Raw genomic sequence first — 19,088 nt, 5'->3', positions numbered from 1 at the left:
AATGTCTCCAACAGACACTTTTTAAAAATAATTAAGGATCAGGATAAAATCTGGTAAAGCATTTACATACTTGGACCAAATTTCATTAAGTGTGTTCAAGGCAGAATGTTTTAATATTTAAAGAAGGGATTTACTATGTACATAAATCCTCCCTCTGATGTGAAATTGCTGTTAAATCAGGTTGGAAACTGGTTTTTAAAGCCTTTTAAACTGGATTCCTGTAGAGCTGGGATGGCAAATGATGTTTGCAGCTCTGTAGGACCTAGCAAGATTTATTATAGGGCTCAGCCCAGCTGTGGGAGTTGCCCTTGCTGTCTTATAGGTCCCTTATAGGATTAGAGACACTAGCATGTTGGTTTGAGCTCCCTCTTCTCCTGAAGTCTATTGAGGGAAAATAAAAATAATTGTAATAAAAGAGTTATACTAAAGTTATTGCTTTCTGCCAAATCATGACACTTCCCTCACTATGGAAACTCAGTGCGGGTAGCTTGAAGCATTGTCCCTTGGGCAAGTCTTGATTTTCATACGCACTGTAACGGAGGCATAACACTGGCAGAACTGAATAGGCATTCAGCGCTCTGTAAGACTGCGGTTTTAAGCATAGAAAGTCACTGCCTAGGAACAGATCCATTCATAAGAGATGCCATTGTCTAGTGCATAAAGAGGGGGCCTGTTAATTAGGACCCGTTGGTTATATATTCTCAGCTCAGGGAGAGAGCTAGCACATGGGATCTTGGACCACCGAGCCCCACTCCTTAAAGTATAACCCCTGAGTTCTGTTCCCAGTCCTGACATTGACACAGTAACCGGGAGCAAGTCACTTTGCTGCTCCGTGACTCAGTTTCCCCATTTGTAAGATGGGGATAATGCAGTAAAGCATGAGGAAATCTTTGGAGGCGACATGCTAGGTCAGTAATACATAATGTTCTCAAAGAGGAGTCCAGAGTAAAAGCCGGCTTTGTTCAGCAACATGGGGTTCAGGAACTCTGAGGGAAAGGGTCCTTCCCTATTCCCTTGGTGCAGCACGGCAGTTGCCAGGAGAGTGCTCCCAAATGCAACATCAAATCGAAAATGTTCAATCTCCAAAGCAGTTTTCATTTTTGTATGAACTGAGAAATGCTTCCCAGCCGATAATGTTTCCCAGCTCTGTGCTGTGCAAAGAAATGTGAGCCAGCCCATGTATCTTTACCCAAGCGCTTGCTGAGAGCACATTGCCTTTTGCCCCAGGTAGGCATCTTGGTTGCCTGAGGGTAGATCAGGGATGTGATAGTGTACATGTGTACACGGTTAAACCCATGAACCTGAGCTCCTCAGTTAAATTTCACAGTTACATGCAGCCCCTCCCCCTGCACTGCTGCCTCTGATACAGAGGCAGCAGCACGGAGGGAAGGGAGGGCCAGGCAGGAGCCAGTACACACGGGGAGCCAGTTTTTAAACCGACTTCTTGCGTGTACCAGCTCCCGTGGAGCCGTCTGTCCCTCCTCCGCGCTGCTCCTGGGGGGAGGGGAGGGGACAGGCGGCTCCATGGGAGCCGGTGCTCACAGAGAGCCAGCTTAAAAGCCTGCTCCCTGCACATCAATTCCTGGGGAGCTGTTCCCCCTCCCCTCATGTGTAAAGGTGTAACTGCTGAAAACTCCAGCGGTTACACATTTACATAAATACACATATTTTAACATCCCTAGTGTAGCCCACATGAATCCTGTCAGAAAGCGGGAGCTGTGCTTGTGGGCTGTGGAGCCTTCTTAGCACTGGGCCACTGCCTGGAGGTCAGGCCCTCGAGGGATTTGGGACTCACACAACACCTAATGTCAGTGATAAGAGCTGCTGGGAGAAGAAGTAGGAAGTCTGTACTGATCAGAAATGAAAGGCAAAGAAAATTGTTTATAAAACCCAAGTTCTGTCCCAGGAAGGGTAAACTACCTGAACTATAACTCATGGGTACTCAAGTTGCAGTGGGGGAGGTCTAGGTTGGATATGAGGAAAAGCTATTTCCCTGGAGGGTGGGGAAGCACTGGGATGGGTTCCCTAGGGAAGTTGTGGAATCTTCCATCCCTGGAGGTTTTTAAGTCCCAGTTTGACAAAGCCCTGGCTGGGTTGATTTAGTTGGGATTGGTCCTGCTTTGGGCAGGGGGCTGGACTCGATGACTCTTGAGGTCTCTTCCAGCCCTAGGATACTTTCTGAGCATAGTTCATTGGTCCTGACATTGCTTGAACTGCCAGGCACTCCAGAAAGCAGCCATCCTGCTAGTCTGTTCTTACCTCCGCTCTCCTCTATTGCTCAGGCTTTCTCAAGCTCCGTGATGGTTTCCAGGAAGGTGGTGGCTTCTCTGCTGGTGGTGTACGTGGCAGCCATGCTGGCTGGGCAGACTGAAGGCTACCTAGCCTTCTTCACGCGCAGCGACATCGAGAGGATGCAGGTAACCCCTGAGAACCACACTGTGTGGCCAGCCCCTCCGCATGGTGCAGAAAGGTGCATGCTTCCCACACACAGGGCCATGCTGATGCCTTGCCGGGTGTTCACCCCCTCTGAGCAGTGACAGTGTCGGTCTGACTGATGGTTTCATGATGTTGACAGTCTTAGGGTTTAAGGCCAGAAGGGACCACCTGTCATTCAGAGGCCGTTACACACAACCTAGTGACTTCCACACCAGCCCCCGCCACCAGAACTAGGCCAACGTATCACAGCCTTCTTGAGACAAAACTATTTGGTGCCACTGGCGGGGAACCGGAGGCATTGGGAGGTGCACTAATGCCCAAAGCCCCTGCAATGGCAGCGAACTGATTGAATGAGAATATATCCAGATGGTCCTCATCCGTGAGGGCTCTGCTGAGAGCAGTAGATCGGTTTCTCTTATGCCTTGAGCCAGCTGGTCTCCAGAGGTGAATGGTTGGTGTGTTAACCCGCTAAAGCCTCACATGCGCTAGCGTCAGGCCGTACAGTGCCAGGCTGGAAAAGACAAGCGGATGGTTTCTTTAAGCACGTGTTGTTGGGAAAGTGGGGCAAGTCCGGGCCACACTGGCTCCGTTTGTTCTCAGTGGTGCTGCCGTGCAGCTGGTACCCCTTAGGGCAGGGCTACTCAACACATGGCCCATTTGTTTGTGGCCCGCGGGTGGGATCCTTTGAACATGGCCTCCACTGGGAACACGCTCCACAATGGCGAGGCGTCTCCCTGGCGGGGTGAGCATTGAAAGATGCAAGCGGATGGGCTGGCTGGAATAGATGGGTACAGGGCATCAGTGTTTAAGTGTTTATAGCCCCCAAGGAGGATGTGCCGGGAGCACTGGGACATTGTGTGAAATAAGCTATTTACATATATTTGCATATATATTTGTATGTATATGCAACCATGTTTACGTTGTGGCCTTCAGCATGTGCTGTGAGTATCATTATGGCCCCTGGGGTTTCCAGAATTGAATAGCCCTGCCTTAGGGGATTTCAAACCACCAACTTTCAATCAATAGCCTAGGACTGTACCTACTGGGTGATCATCTACAAACACTCTCAGGCTATGTCTACACAGCAGTGTTCTTTCAGAATAAAACTGTTATTCCCAAGCATTGTTACAGGCTGGGGACCGACTGGCTAAGTATCAGCTCTGCAGAAAAGGACCTGGGGGTTACAGCGGATGAGAAGCTGGATATGAGTCAGCAGGGTGCCCTTGTAGCCAAGAAGGCTAATGGCATATTAGGGTGCATTAGGAGGAACATTGCCAGCAAATCTAGAGAAGTGATGTTTCTCCTTTATTCGGCTCTGGTGAGGCAACATCTGGAGTATTGTGTCCAGTTCTGGGCCCCCCACTATAGAAAGGATGTGGATGCATTGGAGAGGGTCCAGCAGAGGGCGACCAAAATGATTAGGGGGTTGGAGCACATGACCTATGAGGAGCGACTGAGGGATTTGGGTTTGTTTAGTCTGCAGAAGAGAAGAGTGAGGGGGGATTTGATAGTGATAGAAATGTAGCCGTGTTAGTCTGGTGTAGCTGAAACAAAAAACAGTACTATGTAGCACTTTAAAGACTAACAAGATGGTTTATCAGGTAACGAGCTTTCATGGACCAGACCCACTTCCTCAGATCAAATAGTGGAAGAAAGTTGGCACGACCATATATACCAAAGGATACAATCAAAAAAATGAACACGTATGAAATGGACAAATCAAATTTCAGAACAGAAGGGAGATGGGGGGAGGGAGGGAAGGTAAATGTCTGTGAGCTAATGATATTAGAGGTGATAATTGGGGAAGCTATCTTTGTAATGGGTAAGGTAATTCGTGTCTTTGTTAAGACCTAGGCATAAAGTGTCAAATTTAAGCATGAATGACATGCTTATTTTGGCTTTAGCCCTGCTGGGTAGACATGCCCTCAGAGTGCTGACTTTGGCCCTGGTTCAGGAAATCATATAAGCTTGGGCTTAACTTTAAACACAAATGTACGTGTTTCCCTGAAGAGCCATGCTTTTCAGCTGGGGCTTTCAATGGGACATGGATCTCAGGCCAACACTTATTGAAGGGGCAGTTGGTCCCTTCGTAAAGCTCTCAGTGGGTCCAAGGTTTAGACCAATTCTCTCATGTCCATCTCTGTCTGTAAAATGTGGCTAGAACACACTCTCCACAGCACAACAGGTCCCCCAGCAGTCCTGGGCTGTGGTCAATAAGGGAACTTACAAGACTGAGCACTTTATTTACCAGTCCCACAGAGGACTTTGAGGGAAAAACATTCTTCAAGACTGAGGATTAGACTGTCAGAGCCAGGATCCAGCTGAACATAACATAGGATAGTGGAAACAAAAGGCATTCATGGATATTTACATTCATGGATATTTTTTACCCATTTTCTTTTACACTTGCTAATGGCTCTGATTTTTATGGAGAAGCTGTAGTCTCCCATCATTATTCAGCTGCGCTTCTTTGTTTTACCAATTAACTGTGCACCAAATAGGTTTCAGTTCTGGGATGTGCATAGAGGACAATTTTCTTCTGATGTGAAACTAATGCGGCTGAAAAGGTGCCACGCCGACAGCCCTGAAAACGACTGTTGTCTGTTTTCACACAGCACAGACAAATTTCCCACATCATCCCTGCCTGTCCTTCATCCTGGAGAGACCCTGGGTCAAATCCTGGCCCCACTGAAATAATTAACAATACTTCAGTGGGGCTAGGATTTCTCACCCTGACTAGAAATGCGTGGAGATTCCTTCCTGAGTGTCTGCTGAGCGACCCTGCAGCCACTTCTTGGGTGGAGCATGGCAATTCTTCACCACTGTCAGAAGGCGAGGGGAAATAGGTGGATCCAGTTAAACAATGTGAGAATTTAACGAGAAATGGGAAGCCGTTGTGAAAGCTTCTCCGCTGTGTCTCTGTACAGGCCTAGAGAATGTACAATGATGTGGACTTTTGCAATGTATCATCCATGGTAGTCTGTCCAACTCGCATCTCCCACCTACTCATCACAATCAAGGATCCCCAAGGGGTGAGAGGGGAATACTTCTTATGGTCCATCCAAAACCTGCCTCTCTCTTTCTGAAAATACCCCTTGTAACATTCAGCATCGGAAACAGCAAACAGACCCTCTCTTGAGCAACCCCTCTACAGACTCACCCCCTCCATGTGGGTTCCCCTGACCCTGGGTGTTTGTTCTCCACTCTGCCTCCAGGAGAGGGAGAGGAACAAAGCGCAGAAGAAATCCCTGATGCTGCAGAAGCGATCGGAAGGCGGAGACGTGACCGAGCTCTCGGCAGAGAGCGTGGCCGAGGGCGAGATCGTCACGGTGAGGAGCATGGCAGAGGGGACGCTTGAGTCTATGAGCGCAGTTGGGTGCCCAATAACAATGCCCGATGACCAGAGACAAACGTATGAGGCCTCGCTCCATGTTTACACTGCTGCTCTCTTAGGTTCTGGTGGCTTCTGCAATAGAAAAGGGTGAGCGAGCACAGAAAGTGCTTAAAGGGCTACTACCCAATTCCTACGAACTACGGCCAGGTCTTAGGCCGAGTTAGATCAGAAGATGGGGGCAGGCTGCACCTCAGCCTTGCGAAATTGTCTTTGGAAATGGAGTAGCTCAGCTGTCAAGTCAGCTTGCCCGGCCTGGCACAGAGATGGTGAAAAATCCACTGATATTTCATTTACTGCTCAATATTCACCTGCCTGCAGCTCAGGATTTGGAAGTCCGCTTCAGGCTTTTGATAAGGTATTTACTAACATAGGCTTGTTATTGCCTGTAAATTGTCCAGCATCTTTGCTGGATTCCTAAGGATCTTGAAGAGGGGTACTGAGTTTACAAACTTGAGGCTACCCAGCTTCACTGTTGGCCTTGGGGACAGAAAATGCCTGTTTTAGACCATAACAGGCAGTGAGCCATCTAGTCTTATACTATACTGTGACTATTGTCAGGTGCTTCCCAGGGAATGCCAAGAACAGGGAAATCATCAAATGACTCCTGTCATCCAGGCCCAGCATCTAGTGATCAGAAGCTTAGGGACAGCCAGAGTTTGGGTTGTGTTCCTGGCCATCTTAGCTAATAGCCACTGTTGGACCTATCCCCCACGAATGTAATTAATTCTCTTCTGCACCCAGCTACGCTTTTGGTTTTCACAACATCCCCTCGCAATGAGTTCCACAGGTTGACCGTGCATTGTTTAAAGAAATACTTCCTTATCGGTTAAACGGTTTGCCGTCTAGCCGCTAACTTCCCTATTGTATCCACATCCACATCTGCAAAAATGATCTGCAGATGTGGATGTCCACAGACATAAAGCCAATATCTGCTAAGTTGCAGGATTCTAGATACAAAATTTGTATCTGCATCCACAAAAATGAGCCACAGATACCCAAATCCACATCCACAGATGCGGATACAAAACTGTGGATTTCCAGGGCTCTACCTATTCCACCTAAATTTCCAAGACAATATCTGGGTGACCCAATGGATTGAAACTCTGGGAGATCTGTTAACCCAAGAGCAATGTTCCCCTCTATTTTTTTTCCACCCAGGTGCAGAATAAATGTTGTGATGTGCACCAAGGCATGTACAGATGTGCACCACCATTAGAAACACAAGCTGCTGGCTGTGGACACTCTGCCGATCAACTAGGCAGCATTTGAATCTCTCCTGGGTGGCCACCCAAACACTCGGCTTACAGGGAATGCTCCCCAAGAGTGATGAAAGAGTTCAAGGACTGCCCTCGTGGCCACTGATCCCTTGTAGAGACCCTGTCCATGCCCATATCCACCATACTGAGGGTGCCCATTGATTTGAATGATGCAGGATTAAGCCCCCAATAGGAGAATAGACCAACCCAGCGTTATTCCAAACCACGTGACAGAATTTCCTGCTGCTACAACATTCGGTGGCTGGCTACAGAGTTGGCAGGGAAAACTCTAACACACAGTGGCGCTTAATTCTGTGCACAAGACAAGCCCTTGTTCTGCAATATCAGTAAAGTAGGGAATTTGGTTATCTGCTTCCCACACCCTTCAATTTCCCTTTTTGTTAACTCTGCTTTCCTTCACAGCTGACTGCCCCTGGAGAAACTAGCATGCGGCACAGTTCTGGGCAGCTGGAGAAATACCAACATGTCCTGAAGGAGCTGCTAACTGAGATGCTACTGGATGCTCAAAATGGTACCATCAGGAACTTGAGCTGTGCCTCTCCCCCTCCCCAGTGATATTTATATTCTTGGACTGGTTTCTGTGTCCTGTGTGCTCCCTTTACAGAGTCCTCATCTGCCCCCCACCATGGACGTGCTTTGTGCTTAAGAGCAGTAAGCTGCCTTCTGCTTGTCCACTCGGTGCTGTGGTCGAGTGTTACAGTGACATCTCACCATTGCCAAGCCGTCTCATTTGGCCCCGTGTTCATGTCCCTCCTCAGTGGCTGGGAACATTGTTCCCGCTGCTTGAAAAAGCGTCCGCATAAAAACCAGACAGAGGAGCTGCCCGGGGCTGGCCTTACCATGAGGCGAACTGAGGCGGCCGCCTCAGGTGCCAGACTGTTTGGGGGGGGGCAGTGCCACTAGGACCCAGAGAATTGAGACCTTTCAAAGTTTTGGCCCAAGTGAGGGGGCATGGGAGTGTCATTTGAGCTCCCCGCCTCAGGTGCCAAAATGTTGTGGGCCAGCCCTGGAGCTGCCTTCTGCCAAATGAAGGGTGAAAGGCCCATTCCAGGCCAGCCCAGGTAGTGCACTGAATAGCTAAGGAGAAATCAGTGGGAGTGAGGTGCCTAAAGACCTTTGAAGATCTGGGCTTTCGAGCTTGTTTCTGTCTTCCCTTAAGGCCAGAATGGGACCCATCCTGCACGCTGGCTCAGGCTAGAGCTGGACTCAACCCGGAAGGTTGGCTTAAGGGAGGCAACACCAGCTACGTAAATAACATAGCTGGAGTCGATATACTTGAATCTGAGCTTGGCGCCATCTTCACAGAGGGAGCTTGACAGGAGCAAACACTCCCATCAACTTCCCTGACTCCTCACGAATCGAGGAGTACCAGCACCAACTGGGGGCACCCTCAGTGTTTGATTAAGTGGGTCCTTACTAGACCTGCTAAATTGAATGCCAAGACCCTCCCCTTACTCCATTGAGCTGGCTACTCACACCTGGGATTCCACTGCGGCGGGTACAGTTGCCTCCCTGGGGCTGCTAGGTCCCCCATATATGGGAGTGCAGCTTTGGCTCCACCCCACAGTGCGATCAGTGCAGTTGTCAGCCCACTGGGGGCATCCCCTGTAAGCCCGGGATTATAGATGATTCCCTGAGGAAGCCCTCCAGGAGCTAAGAACAGGGGTAGGTCATGAGGCAAATGCCCTTAGGCTGGAACATGTCACAAGAGCTCCCTCCCCCAGGACGGCTCACCTACACTGACTCAGACCGGATTCTCTACAGACCAGCAAAGAAAAGACTTTGGGATAAATAGCCTGAATTAGCGGGACCTTCTAGGGATGTGAAGGACTAATCGACTAGTCTATCTTCAAAGAGGCAGCACTGCGTACAGCCCAAGGCCAGCTAGGGTGTCCCCAGGCTGCACATGGCGTTTCAAAGCAGCAGCGCCGCATGGAGCCCGGGATCAGCTGCAGACTCCCCCGCTGACCCTGGGCTCCGTGCGGCGCTGCCACTTTGAAATGCCGCAGGGAGCCCAGCGTCAGGCTCCACGCAGGGTTTCAAAGTGGCAGCACCACATGGAGCCCGGGATCAGCAGGAAGTCCCCAGCTGACCCAGGCTCCAAGCAACGCTTTTGTCTTTGAAGTGTAGCAACAGCCCTAGGGCTGTTGCTACACTTCAGAGGCAAAGGTGCCTTATCGACTAGTCGATATTTAACATCCCTACAACCTTCTGTGCCAGGGACATCCCTGTCCTTCCTGGAAAGGGTGGGAAGGACTTACCCTATTCAAGGGGGTTCTTGTGAGCAAAAGGTGTTCTGAAGCTGTAACCAAAGGAAAGCCCTGTGGTGGCGTTGGAAGGGGTGACTCCTCCTGGAGCCCTAGTTGGACTTGGGTGGGCGGGGTAATCTCTGGCAGGGTTATTAGCAGGTGTAGGTTCCTGCAGTGTGGTAATGTCTTCTCTGAAATGCTACCACCTCAAGAATAAATGTGCTCCTTCAGAAAGGGCTGTGTGGTAGCTCCGATCTGTGGGCAATGCTGTTCCTTTTAGCCTCTGGGGGGAAGCGAACCAGACCTGCTCAGTCAGTCTGACTTTCTGGGGAACTCCCAGTGTAGGCAGGGAACCGCGCAGTCCGAGAAAAGGTGGTCAGGAGGGACAGATATGCCTCTGCACCCAAGAGAGCTGGCGGCCGAGGAGCTGGGAACCTACAGTGGGTGCCCATGCTAGACCCCAAGGGGGAAACACAGGTGCAGTCACCCTGAATTGTGAGACCTTTCACCATCCCGACACCCAATGCCCTTCCCTCCACTGAGGGGAGAGAAACAAGGGGACACAGTCTGGTTCGCTGTCTACTGCTTGGAAAGCTCAACTCAGCGCTGCCTTGCGCATGGGGCATAGGGCACAGCCACAATTTAGCTTTTCCTTTCTGTCCCCAGTCCCACTGAACTCTTCCACGGGCCCTGGATCATCTCTTGGGTACAGTTACACATCATGGATCTCCCGCCTCTTGGGCGCAAATGCTCTCAGATCACAGGGGTGTAAGAGTGATTGGGCTCAGGCTCTTGGTTTTGCCAGGTTGTAGGTATTTGGGGGAATGTTGCTGGGCACCGAAAACTGAATTCACTTAGGGTGAATTGTTCAGCCCTGAAGTCAGTGGGGTTTGCCTTAGCAAGGTAATAGGGCCAGATCACGCATCTCTTCTTCACACTGGCTGTGTCCAGACTCAGGGGTTTTTTCGGGAAAAGTAGCCTTTTTCCGAAAAAACTTCACCTGCGTCTAGACTGCAGCCGCGTTCTTTCGAAATTAAATTGAAAGAACGCGGCTTTTCTTTCGACGGCGGTAAACCTCATTTCACGAGGAAGAACGCCTTCTTTCGAAAGTGCTTCTTTCGAAAGAAGGCGTTCTTGAATGTAAATAGGGCTTCTTCGAAAGAGAGCATCCAGACTCACTGGGTGCTTTCTTTCGAAAAAGCGGCTTGCTCTTTCGAAAGTTCCGCGTGCAGTCTAGACGCTCTCTTTCGAAAGAGGCTTGCAGTCTAGACATAGCCACTGTGATGCGCATATGTGAGTTCCCCTTCTTCCCCCCTGTAACCAATGGGACTGCACGAGGATGCAAAAAGACTGCACAACCCAGCCCTAAGTAAATGGTGTGTGCACAGCAACATTCCCCCAAGAACCTACAACTTGGCAAAACCAAGAGCCCGATCCTGATCTCTGTTACAGAACACCACTGAAGATTTAGGGTGAGACTTTCAGCAGAATGCAGCACCCAGCAATTAGGCCACATTGGCAAAAGAAATCCGCACCTGCCCTCTGGGGCAGATTTTCAAAGGGGTTAGGTGCTGAGCTCTCTGCAAACCTCTTACCTGACCTCTATTTAGGTGTCTGAATGGGAGCGGACCTCTTAAACTCAGCCCTGAGTTGTGCTGTGGTGCAATTCAAAAGCTAGCCCTGAGCTCTTCTTCTGGCCCTTAGTGTGTATAAACTAGAGGCGGAAAATTCTGTGACCGTAGGTAATTTAGTCAATTCATGCACGCACGGTTGAGGAGCAGAATGGGCTTGTTATCTACAGTGAATTCTCTGGGGATGTCTCCAGTTGAGGTTTAAATAACCCTAGCAACAGGGCTTCCACCCTTTGTGTTGGCTTGCTAAGCCAGCAGAACTGTGCTGGTTTCAGTTCTGCATCGTTTCTGTGAGGGTGGAAGTTGGGGAGGGTGGGTATTGCACACAAAGCTTTGGGAACTGTATGCAAAGGACTGGGAATTGTATGTAAAGGATTGGGAACTGTACATGGGTCTCATATAGATTTGCACAAGGCTTATAAAGGACAGGACAGAGCATTGTGTATAAAGGACTGGGCATTACATATGTGGCTTATGAAAGGGTGGAAACGTATCTCTATCTCCTCCAAAGGACTGAATCAAAATGTAAGCATGTTTCTTTCCTCTTTATAGTTAACTGATGTCCTCAGAACCAGAAGAGCAGAGCGATGCTGCTTTCTAGACAATAGGTTGACGCTTCTGTACACGTACATCTGTAAAGCGTTTCAAAAGAGAAAAAAAATCTAAGGGGAGCTAATAAAACATGCAGTTGAATAAAATAATGACTTGTGCCTTTAAAATGTTTTTAATAATCAGATGGCTCGACATCATCAGGATTTCTAGTCCTCCAGAAGAGCGTGTTTTGTCTGAGGAACTCAAGTCAGATTGCACACACTGAGTTATTAGGCCTCATTCACTCCAATGCCGGTGAGTATTGCTCATCTTGTTTCATAGATGGGGAAACTGAGGCAGTGGGTGGTGAGGTGACTTGCTCAAGGTCACACAGCAAACCAAGTCCTGACTGCCCATCCCTGGTCTACTCAGTAGTGGATGTTGCCTTCGAGAGCTTGGAATAGGACCCCGGAGTCCTAACTCACAGTTCACTGCTTTAATCACTACAGAACACTCCCTCTAGCACCAGACTACACAGCATGCTATTACTGGCAATTCACCATAACTATATGAAGACCCATATTACTGACAGCTGCACTTTACCGATGGCTATTATATTGTGAATACACACAGCTTATGGTCCAAGCTCACTGCCACCTTCTGATAACACCCAGATCCATTGGTATTTCTGCGTTGCAAACACAACAGAATGTAAGTCGTTAATTTCACTTTAATGTAACATCAATTATGAAGCATTTACATGCTTTTGGCTTAAGTAAGAACAGTCACTCTATAGTTACCACGGAATTCAACATTGGTAAGGTGTGAAATAATGAGACACATGACATGTCTGAGTGACAGGTATCCAATTCCAATCCAATTTTATCCTCCTAACTTAACACAAATGCGGCTACTGCTGCATTTAAATAGCTGCAGTATTAGTGCCGAAATAAGACATATGCAATTGGAAGTGCTCTGTACTTTGTGTTTTGAAAGCCAGCTCTGCCCTTAGGAGAAGTTAAATCTCTTCCCATATAACAATACATGTAGTCATGAGAGCTCGCCAGCTTTAACATGCAATTCAAACACATATTTCCATCACACAGATTGATCAGCCTAATGTAGCTGGAAGTTTGCAGGGACTGTTGCTGAAGGGCAAGTTATGCTATGAAATCCCCAGTAACTGAATCTGAGGAGGGAAGATAATGAATGCAATGCATTCAGCGAGGCTGAAATAAAAACAGTGCAGTCTCACAGGGCTGGTGTAAATCAGCTTTCCATGGAGACAGGCCGGGTCACCTATAAATTTACCAGATTTAAAGCGTAAGGGTGTGTCTAGATAGCAGCATTATTTCAGAATACGGCCGTTATTCAGAAATAACAATGTGAGCGTCTACACAGCCACTCCATCATTTTGAAATAATTTCAAAAGAACGGGCGGCTTATTCCAAAATCTGTAAACCTCATTCTACGAGGAATATCGCCTATTGTGAAATAGCTATTTTGAAATAAGGCGTGCGTAGGCACTCCACTGCTGCTATTTTGAAATACCCCCTCTCCAGAGCCATTCTAAGTTATTCCTCCCCAGTGTCTCCTGGGGCGCTAAATCAAGATAGAGCGTCTACATTAGGGAAGCCTGCCTCAGACTAATTTTGAGGCTTCCCTGCCGTGTAGACGTGCTACTTCAAAACAAGCTATTTTGGAATAACGATCCTGGAATAGCTTAGTTCAAAATTAATGTGCAATGTAGATGTACCCTAAATGAGATCAGAGACTGGGCTGTTGTTCTTAATGGGGCATTCGCTACAAACCTGAGAGCCTTCCCCAAACTGTTCCTGCCTCTGAGGGGAAAACCAAAGGACAGGGAAGGAAAACTGGGTGAGGCTCATCTTGAAGGAAGACGTTCTGCCGCAGAAACTTGCAGATGTCCTGACAGCTGTGTGGGCGTCAGACTTGCTCCGAGCTCAAAGCAGCACCTGCCTGATTTCTTTTACCTTGCGCTATGCTGCTGCCCAAGTTGGCAGATGCCCATGGAGCTTCCTGCTATGCAGGGATGCTGCCCAGGGCACAGGAGGTTTCTCAAAAGAGCCTCTGGCTGTGCTATCTTACTTGTGCCTTGCTCCCAGGTTAAAAATGGGGCTGAGGCATGATCTCCCAGCCCCATGGTGGAGCCCACAACCTGGGGAGACAGCCAGGGAATCCTTGGGAGGGGCGGTTGGTGCCATGGCGATGGCTCACCAAGATGAGATCCAGAGGTGGCTCTAGGGCGTGCGAATTCCTCCTTCAGATTTTTACCTGGGCAGAAGATGGCTTCACCAGTCACTACTTAGCTCATGACTTTTCAGCTAATGCACAAGCCAGAGTAGAACCCAGCTACCTCTAGTAGCTCTGCAGGGCTAAGAGGCGCTCAAGAGAGTGCGTACTTTTGTCCATCTGGCTGATCTGATTCCAAATACCCGCACGAAGCAGTGAGATGGGGCCGTTTGTACAATCTTCTAACCCGTACCCTCTTCGGAGTGAGGCGTCCTGTGGCACTTTGAAGACTAACATATTTAATTAGACCTTTGCTTTCGTATGCAAAGCCCCACTTTGTCAAAGCACTGGATTTAGCCACAGATATTTGTCATCTTCAGAGCAGGTCGCTTTCTAGGCCTGACTTTTTTGACAGCGTCCTTTTAACACACACACACACACACACACACACACACACACACACACACACACACACACACACACACACACACACACACACACACACACTTTTGCTTTCTCTTCAAGCTGCCAGCCCCGATGTGCCCCCCCCTTCCCTGTAATGAAGCAAAACAGAAAGCCGACTCCAGGACCCATCTGTATGCACAGCATCTCAGCCGGCTGCTTAGAAGTGTCGGTTCTTTTCTGCTCTCTTTTTCCTCCTATTGTCAGCATTCGATTACCACCATCAGCTCAAATAATTCTTTTCGCTAGCAGCAGCTCATCCAGTTTCCAGGGCAGCATACTCCATTACCACCAGCCGATACGTGGGTAGCTGTGAACTCACCTCTCAAGAAACTGATCACATTTTTCTCTGGCTAAACTGAAGGATGGCGGGGGAAAAAAAAAAAGGCGCTCAATACAATCACCTTAACCTCCTCAGAATGCCAGACAGACTCGGGACATGTTACACCATCTGGCCAGAGATCAGTAAAGGTCCATCCACACCTGTGCTGTGCTCATGAGTGATGGGGTGGCTGACAAGTTAAATACCCTGCAAGGATCCCATGTAAGTGAGCAGTATTCGGTATGAAGGATTGCTGTCAAAATGCCATGTAACTAAAGTGAGTTGGGTCTGGGCTAGGTGCTACCTTCCCACTTGGAGTGGGTGGCGGTTAATCTTAGGGTGACCATCTGTCCCATTTTTAACCAGATTGGCCCTTAATTAAGCCCTCTTACAGGTGTCCCGCCTTTTTTAAAGAAAAATGGGCAAATTGTCCTGAATTTTCCTCTCGGGCACTCCCCCTACTGCTCAGTCAGTGTCAGCGCAGTCAAGGTATCCTGTTAGTGATGGTGATAGAAATGTAGCCGTGTTAGTCTGGGGTAGTTGAAGCAAAATGCAGGACAATGTAGCACTTTAAAGACTAACAAGATGGTTTATTAGATGATGAGCTTTCGTGGGCCAGACCCACTTCCTCAGATCAAATAGTGGAAGAAAGTAGTCACAACCATATATACCAAAGGATACAATTTAAAAAAATGAACAGATATGAAAAGGACAAATCACATTGCAGAACAGAAGGGGGATTCGGGGGGGTGGGAAGGGGGAGGAAGGAAGGTAAGTGTCTGTGAATTGCTGATATTAAAGGTAGGGAGAGTTAGTGATGGCAGGTGAATGCAGGCAGTGGCCAGCAGGGGGCATGCTAAGGCAGGGGGCAGAGGCAGAAGGAGATAAGGGGGTTAACACACAAGCAAGTTAAGAGGTCAAAGTCTAAGGCACAGCCCTAGGTCAGGGTGGGGCAAACAGACAAAGGGGTTAACACACAAGCAAGAGTTCAAAGTCTAAGGTGCAGCCCTGGGTCAGGGCGACAAGTGGCTACCACCAGTGATCTCCTCGCTTCCAGAAAGCCGACAAGCGCAGGGGTTTTACCCCCACCAGGGGAACTTGCCACCCAAGGGCAAGGAGAGCGGAGGGGACACGGGCCCTCTCTACTCCACCATGTCCCAGCCCAGGGCCCTAATGGTGGCCCCCCCATGGCCACCGAGTCGGCGGGGATCCGAGCCGTTACACGCCGACCAAGCCGAGGGGTCAGTGGGGTTCCAGGCCATGACACGCTGCCCACCTGACCTCCATCTCCTCAGCCGTCCCAGGGTTGGCTGTCCCTGGGCCACTTCCGAAGTCCTCCAGGGGTCTTACCCGGCTCCGGTGGGTTAGCGGAGAATGGAGGAGCTGGCAGGGTGTCCATGGGTTTGGGCTCCGGCAGGCGTCCGGCCCGGCAAGGGTCCTGGTGCGCATCCTTGGGTGGTGGCCGGGGCCTTGGCAGCCCCAGCCAGGGCTCGGGAATCAGCAGGGGTCCGGGCGGTCTGACCCAGTCTTCTGGCTGGGGGTAGCACAGCCGGGCCCTTCAAGGTGGGAGCCAAGCACCTACCCTGCTTAGCGGTCTGGCTCTGTCTGAGCTCTCCGCTCTTATACCGCTAGTCCCGCCCTCTAACTTCCTGTGGGCGGGGCTGGGGGAGGCTGGACCCACCCACCAAGGTGTCTTGGAGAGCACTTCCTCCTCGGGATCAGAGAGCGGCCATGTTGCTTGTGCTAGTTTTCTACAAGGAGAGACTGGGCCCCAGAGAAGGGAATGGGGTGACCACCTCAGTGGGCCTACACGGGAGATGGAGGCCTCATCTTGCATAAGGTTAGACTCCATGCATTTCTCATTCTCCCCTCGGTGTGTTTAGAGATGAAGTGATGGAGCTACAAATTGCCAGCCAGTTCTGGGACCCTCTACTCACAGATGAAGATGGGCCAACCCAGCCCCTAATTATCTATGTAATTATCCCACTGCCAGAAATAATTACCATGGAATTGGAACCTGTCTTAAATGTTCACTTATGGGACCAAAATAATCAGCTGCTTAAAGAATCATAGGACTGGAAGGGACCTCGAGAAGTTGTCAAGTCCTATCCCCTGCCCTCATGGCAGGATCAAACACCATCTAGACCATCTGAGATAGGTGTTTGTCTAACCTGCCCTTAAAAATCTCCCATCGTTGAGATTCCACAACCTCCCTAGGCAATTTATTCCAGTGTTTAACCACCCTGACAGGAAGTTTTCCTAATGTCCAACCTCAACCTCCCTTACAGCAATTTAAGCTCATTGCTTCTTGTCTTACTATCAGAGGCCAAGGAGAACAATTTTTCTCCCTCCTCCTTGTAACATCCTTTTAGGTACTCGAAAGCTGTTGTCATGTCCTCTCTGTCTTCTCTTTTCCAGACTAAACAAACCTATTTTTTTCAGTCTTCACTCATAGCTCGTGTTTTTTTCACCTTTAATAATTTTTGTTTCTCTTCTCTGGGCCTTCTCCAATTTCTCCACATCTTTCCTGAATGTGGTGCCCAGAACTGCACACAATACTTGAGGTGAGGACTAATCAGAGCAGAGTGGAAGTATTAATTCTCATGATCTCGCTTACAACACTCATATTAATACATTCCAGAGTTATGTTTGTGGTTTTGTTTTTGTAAGGCGGGGGGAGGAGAGGCTTCGACAGTGTCACGCTCTTGGCTCATATGTTAGTTTGTGGTCCACTATGACCCCTAAATCCCTTTCTGCAGTACTCCTTCCTAGATAGTCACTTCCCATTCCATACATGTGAATCGGATTGTTCCTTCCTAAGTGGAGTACTTTGCATTTGTCCTTATTAAACTTCATCTTATTTAGCTCAAGCCATTTCTCCAGTTTGTCCAGATCATTTTGAATTATAACCCTATCCTAAGATAGATGGAGGCAGGACTGACCCCGGCAGTGGGCCTAATTCTGAGTTCACTTAAGTTTACTGTTAACCAGCTGAATCCTACCAACATTAAAACTGAATTAAGGGTGATCAGAATAAAACACAGCATGCTGTGTGCAAGAAGTCAGACTAGAATGATCATGATGGTCCCTTCGGGCCTTCAAGACTATGAGTCTTTTTCAGGGGGGGCTCTGAAGACAGGCAGTATGAGTGAATCTTAATGCTGGTCAGACAAATTCTTGGCATATCCCCACTGACATCCATGCAAGGTTACACTAAGCATGAATATGGCTTGGTCTCTTAACTAGGGATGCATGTCCTTAAAACAGGTGGCATTTGGAGCAATTTGCAGTCTGGATACATAGCCCGAGCTCATCCAAATGAGCTGAAACCCCTGCAGAAATGGAGCACCAGCAGAACTAGCTGACTAGTCTTGTTCTGTATTTGCATGGCTCCAAAGTATTAGCTGTTAACTGTACTTTCCAGCTAGAGAATGTAGGTGCCTACGCTTAACCCTTCCAGACTTCTCAGCAGAATGGAGTGTGATTCTTCACTGGGCCATCTGGCCTCTGCTAAACGGGTGTTTGCGTTTGCTAACCGGATTAAGAAATTGCGGCATATTTTGCAACCGTCTTCTTCAATAAATAAGGAAGCCCTAGAATGCATTGAGTTGATGGCCCACATTATATTAAGTGATGAGAGCAAAATAAGTATGAAAGGCAACAGAAGCACCCATACCAACTCTTCCTCTTATTTAAAACATCAAATAAAATCAAAGGCACAATCAGTTGCTGAAACTGTACAAGATACAACTTCAATCAGAAGTCATGACTCTGTAATGGTTCTGCAGGGAATCCAGCAGAAACGTCTCACACTTCAAAGGTCTCCTCTCAACTTGAAAGGAACCTAAACCATGTAAGTGAGGGGAAAAGAAAGACTCTTGTACTAATGAAACCAACCACTATAGGCTTTGACATACTAGTGATCTTGTCAGTTCCAAGTTGATGTCACCTAGAATAACTGTGAGGCCATGAATCAGGGACACTCCTCAGTGTGTATGCATACACCTGCATGAGTGCCTGTAATATCTAGGGTCATTATGTTCTACACCAAAAAAACAACATTCTGTAATTACCACATTCATGTTACCAGCTTGGCAGTCACCCACAGCTGCTAATATCTGACGGCCGAGTTGGTGGTCCTCCGCTCTAATCATAACTACTCCTAATTAGTCACTGTGCATATGTATTAGTCACAAGATCCTCTTTACCTTTTATAACATTCCAATATTTCAGCCACTTTGATTACATACAACAGCAAAAAGCAATTACTCTACATGACGGATGCCAAATTTAATTTTCAAACCAAATCTGGGGCTTTAAGTTGTGTCAATCAACTCCCTCTCCTCTGACAACTTTGAGTGTCTGCTCATGCCTCCATCAGCTTCAGTAGTGCGGGCTCATACTTTATATTAGTTACCTCTGAGACCTGTCATTGTGTTTAGTCTGTTTCAGCAAAAACAAGTCCAGTGGCACCTTAAAGACTAGCAATTTTATTATGGAATACATGGACACATCAGACATCAAGAATGGTAG

At 48.4% G+C, this 19,088-nt stretch overlaps 1 protein-coding gene across 4 annotated transcripts in view; it reads left to right on the top strand.

The window, feature by feature from the left end:
- MLN (motilin) overlaps nucleotides 1–11,682 on the top strand; it is a 42,826-nt gene extending 31,144 nt beyond the window's left edge. For all 4 annotated transcript variants that reach the window (XM_075909999.1, XM_075910000.1, XM_025182739.2 and 1 more), the window contains exons 2-5: nucleotides 2,283–2,417; nucleotides 5,652–5,765; nucleotides 7,510–7,618; nucleotides 11,540–11,682. In XM_075909999.1, the coding sequence (XP_075766114.1) occupies nucleotides 2,301–2,417; nucleotides 5,652–5,765; nucleotides 7,510–7,618; nucleotides 11,540–11,547 (348 nt within the window). In that variant the 5' untranslated portion in view covers nucleotides 2,283–2,300 and the 3' untranslated portion in view covers nucleotides 11,548–11,682. The remainder of the gene's footprint in view (nucleotides 1–2,282; nucleotides 2,418–5,651; nucleotides 5,766–7,509; nucleotides 7,619–11,539) is intronic.
- Nucleotides 11,683–19,088: the final 7,406 nt, after the last annotated feature.

Source organism: Pelodiscus sinensis, chromosome 27 (genome assembly GCF_049634645.1).
Source record: "Pelodiscus sinensis isolate JC-2024 chromosome 27, ASM4963464v1, whole genome shotgun sequence".
NCBI classification, from domain to species: Eukaryota; Metazoa; Chordata; order Testudines; family Trionychidae; genus Pelodiscus; species Pelodiscus sinensis.
This window is presented reverse-complemented; position numbering and strand designations above follow the sequence as displayed.